Genomic DNA, 3,231 nt, shown 5'->3' with positions numbered 1-3,231 from the left:
GTTTAAATATATTTGATAATTATAAAATATTATTATCAAATTGAAGTCGGGGGTTTGGTCGCTCAATTAGAAACAGACGATTATATAATTTCATATTAAGATAAAATCGAACTCACGATGAGATTCCTAAACTTGTGAGACAAACCGTTACTACTACACATCAAACAGGAGATATATATATATATATAAAGAAAGAAATTAGAGTGATGTGTGTATCATGAGTTGATGACATAGGCGTGACGGGAGATTTTCCAGGGAAGTGACATTCGAAGCGGGTTCTGTGACGAATGGAAGGAAGGAATGGTCTTCTAGATGACAGCCCACCTATCATTTCACCTCAAGCATCGCACCTTCCATCAATCCAAACATGTCTTATATATATCAGTACATACATGGATATATATGAAACATATGAAGAGGCAAACTCGGGCCACATTGATGATCAGCTGTGAATTAAGGAAGATGCATGTGAAAGCTCAGTCTACATCTTCTCCTTCAACTGCGAAGGTGGAAAGAAGGATCGTGGAGAAGAACAGGAGGAATCACGTCAGGACTCTCTATGGCAATCTCTTCTCTCTCCTCCCTAAGAATAACTCCAAGGTCTCTCTCTCTCTCTCTCTCTCTCTCTCTACATATATATATGTATATATGTAGAGATCAATAAGTAACCGATCTCAAAGTGATAAAGATTTAGTATGTTAATTATTGGTCGGTTTGCAGAAGGCAAGGGCGCTACCGGATCGAATAGATGAAGCGGCGAGTTACATAAAGAGCTTAGAGGAGAAGTTGCAGAAGGCCAAGGAGAAGAAGGAAACGTTGATGGGAAGAGAAGGGAATAAAACACATTCCGCAGCCGCCGGCGCAAGTGAGCAGCTGATTCCGGGATCGGAATCGCCCAAGATAAAGATTCGACAGATGGGTTCTGCTCTGGACATCGTTCTGATAACGACTACTCCGCCCGATCACCCTCCTCAGTTGCTCACATTCCGGGAGATCCTTCGCATGGTTCATCAGGAAGGCGCCGAGGTTGTGAGTGCCAACGTTGCAGCGCATGGCAACTTGCTTCTGCATGCGGTGCATGCAAATGTACTTACAGCCATTCATTCAATAATTTTCTTCTTCTTCTTAATTACAGCCATTCATTCAATAATTTTCTTCTTCTTCTTAATTACAGCCATTCATTCAATAATTTTCTTCTTCTTCTTCTTCTTCTTGTGTTATCGATGGGCAGATTGGGGAAATTGCACCGGATCTGGTAGCGGCGAGAGTGTCTTACAGGCTGGAAGAGTTTGTGAATGGATCAATTAACAGGGAGATGGAGCTGCAGATGGAATCACAGCAATTTCAGATCCAAACCGATGATGCATGGGATCTTTGCAATCCAGAAACATGGCCTGTTGGTTTGTAGCTAGCTAGGTATGGATGGTGAAATCCCTTTTGGATGCACCCTTTGAGTGTCTGAATATCATTGTCCCTTTCATATGTTGTTCATGCACTTCAGAAGTATAAGATCGTCATCACTCTACTAGAACCCATTTTAAGTGTGGAGGTGGAGATGTGTTGTGTTTTCATTTTGTTTGTTTCAAGTCCTAGGAATAACTACATGTGATGATGCTTCTTTTGGAAGCAAGACAAATATTGAGAGTGAAATATATTTCAAAAGGTTTTCTCCTTATGCTATCAATCGATCGTGTGAAACGTTGTGAGTATGTCTCTTTCCTTGATCCACCATGCATGCACTCCAACAACATGGTATCAAAGCAATGGTGAATGATAAATATGCAATATCAAAGCAATCGTCCATTCTTATATATCCTTTAAGATCTTAAGCTCACCACTGATGCACAGAAACGACTTGAAGATGTCATTTCCACTTAACAAGACGTTTTCCTTTTAGAAACATTGAAAATGGCCAAAAACATTTACAAGATAGTTTTTATAATTTTAGAAACGTTTCAAGGGGTATTTCATAATAAAGTAAACATTCGGAAATGTGTTTCTGGTGTCGGACACCTAACTAACAAATATAATAGATTATCTCTCACCGAGTCAATCTTTTACCTCAATCAGCCAGTTCTCGTGTCCGTCTTAACCCTAAATCTATTTATTCTAAACTCTAAATCAGAGCTCGATTGAAATATTAAGAATGAAATATATTTCAAAAGGTTTTCTCTTTATGTTATCGATCGATCGTCTGAAACGTTGTGAGTGTGTATTTTTCCTTGATCCACCATGCATGCACTCCAACAATGTGGTATCAAACCAATGGTGAATGATAAATATGCAATATCAAAGCAATTGTCGATTCTTATATATATTTTGAGATCTTAAGCTCACCACTGATGCACAAAAACAGCTTGGAGATGTCGTTTTTGTATTTCCATGACATTTCCCTTTTTAGAAACAGTGCAAATGGCAAAAAAAGTTTATCGGGCCATTTTTGTAATTTCAGAAATGTTTCAGAGGGCATTTCGTAATAAAGTAAACATTCGGAAACGCGCTTCTAGCATCGAACGCCTAACTAGGAAATATAATAGATTATCTCTCTCACTCAATCACTCTCTTACCTTAGTTAATTAGTCATTGTGTGCACCTTAACCCTAAATCTATTTTCTCTAAAGTTTGAATCAGTGCTCAACTAAATCAGTGAATCCTTCCTATAGTCTTCGATCGTTCCTTGTCATTGACGTCATTCCTCTGCCAACCAGTTGCTTGATGCTCTCGGTGCCACCATCAATTGAGTTGCTCGTTGTTTAGTGCGATTGCCTGCTCGGTTGCTTGTGCTTGATGGTTATGACGTCGTTAACGTTGATTCAGTTGCTCATTGCTATGCTTGCCTACTTAGTTGCTATACTCGCCATCAATTGCTCAATGCTTTATGTCACCGTTGATTCACACTTTCACAACTTCAATTGCTTGATTGCTCGTGTCCATGCTCGGTGTCGTTTTCACTTTTGTTTAAATTATATAATTTAAACCCCTATATTTTATAATTTTTTATATGAAAAATTATATTTACAAAAAAGAAACTCCTATATTTTTTTATTTACACTTTTACCCGCATTTTCGTTTTCTACTTTTCTGAGAAAATATCATTTTTTCATTTTCGTTTCGTATCAGAAATGTTTCCCGTTTCTGTTTCCGTACAACCCAAAAGCTCACCACGTAATTAAAAGATAGTTTTGTATTTGCTCAAACACAATAATAAATTTATTAAGTAGAAATATCGTT

The 3,231-nt window shown here is 38.0% G+C and overlaps 1 protein-coding gene across 1 annotated transcript; it reads left to right on the top strand.

Annotated features, from left to right (window-relative positions):
• The first annotated feature begins 416 nt into the window (after window positions 1–416).
• LOC127812019 (transcription factor bHLH162-like) lies at window positions 417–1,662 on the top strand. The gene is made up of 3 exons (XM_052352277.1): window positions 417–600; window positions 721–1,086; window positions 1,232–1,662. Exons 1-3 carry the CDS (start codon window positions 439–441, stop codon window positions 1,406–1,408), a joined length of 705 nt encoding a protein of 234 aa, XP_052208237.1. The 5' UTR covers window positions 417–438; the 3' UTR covers window positions 1,409–1,662.
• Window positions 1,663–3,231: the final 1,569 nt, after the last annotated feature.

The sequence above is a fragment of the Diospyros lotus genome, chromosome 10 (genome assembly GCF_014633365.1).
Source record: "Diospyros lotus cultivar Yz01 chromosome 10, ASM1463336v1, whole genome shotgun sequence".
NCBI classification, from domain to species: Eukaryota; Viridiplantae; Streptophyta; class Magnoliopsida; order Ericales; family Ebenaceae; genus Diospyros; species Diospyros lotus.
This window is presented reverse-complemented; position numbering and strand designations above follow the sequence as displayed.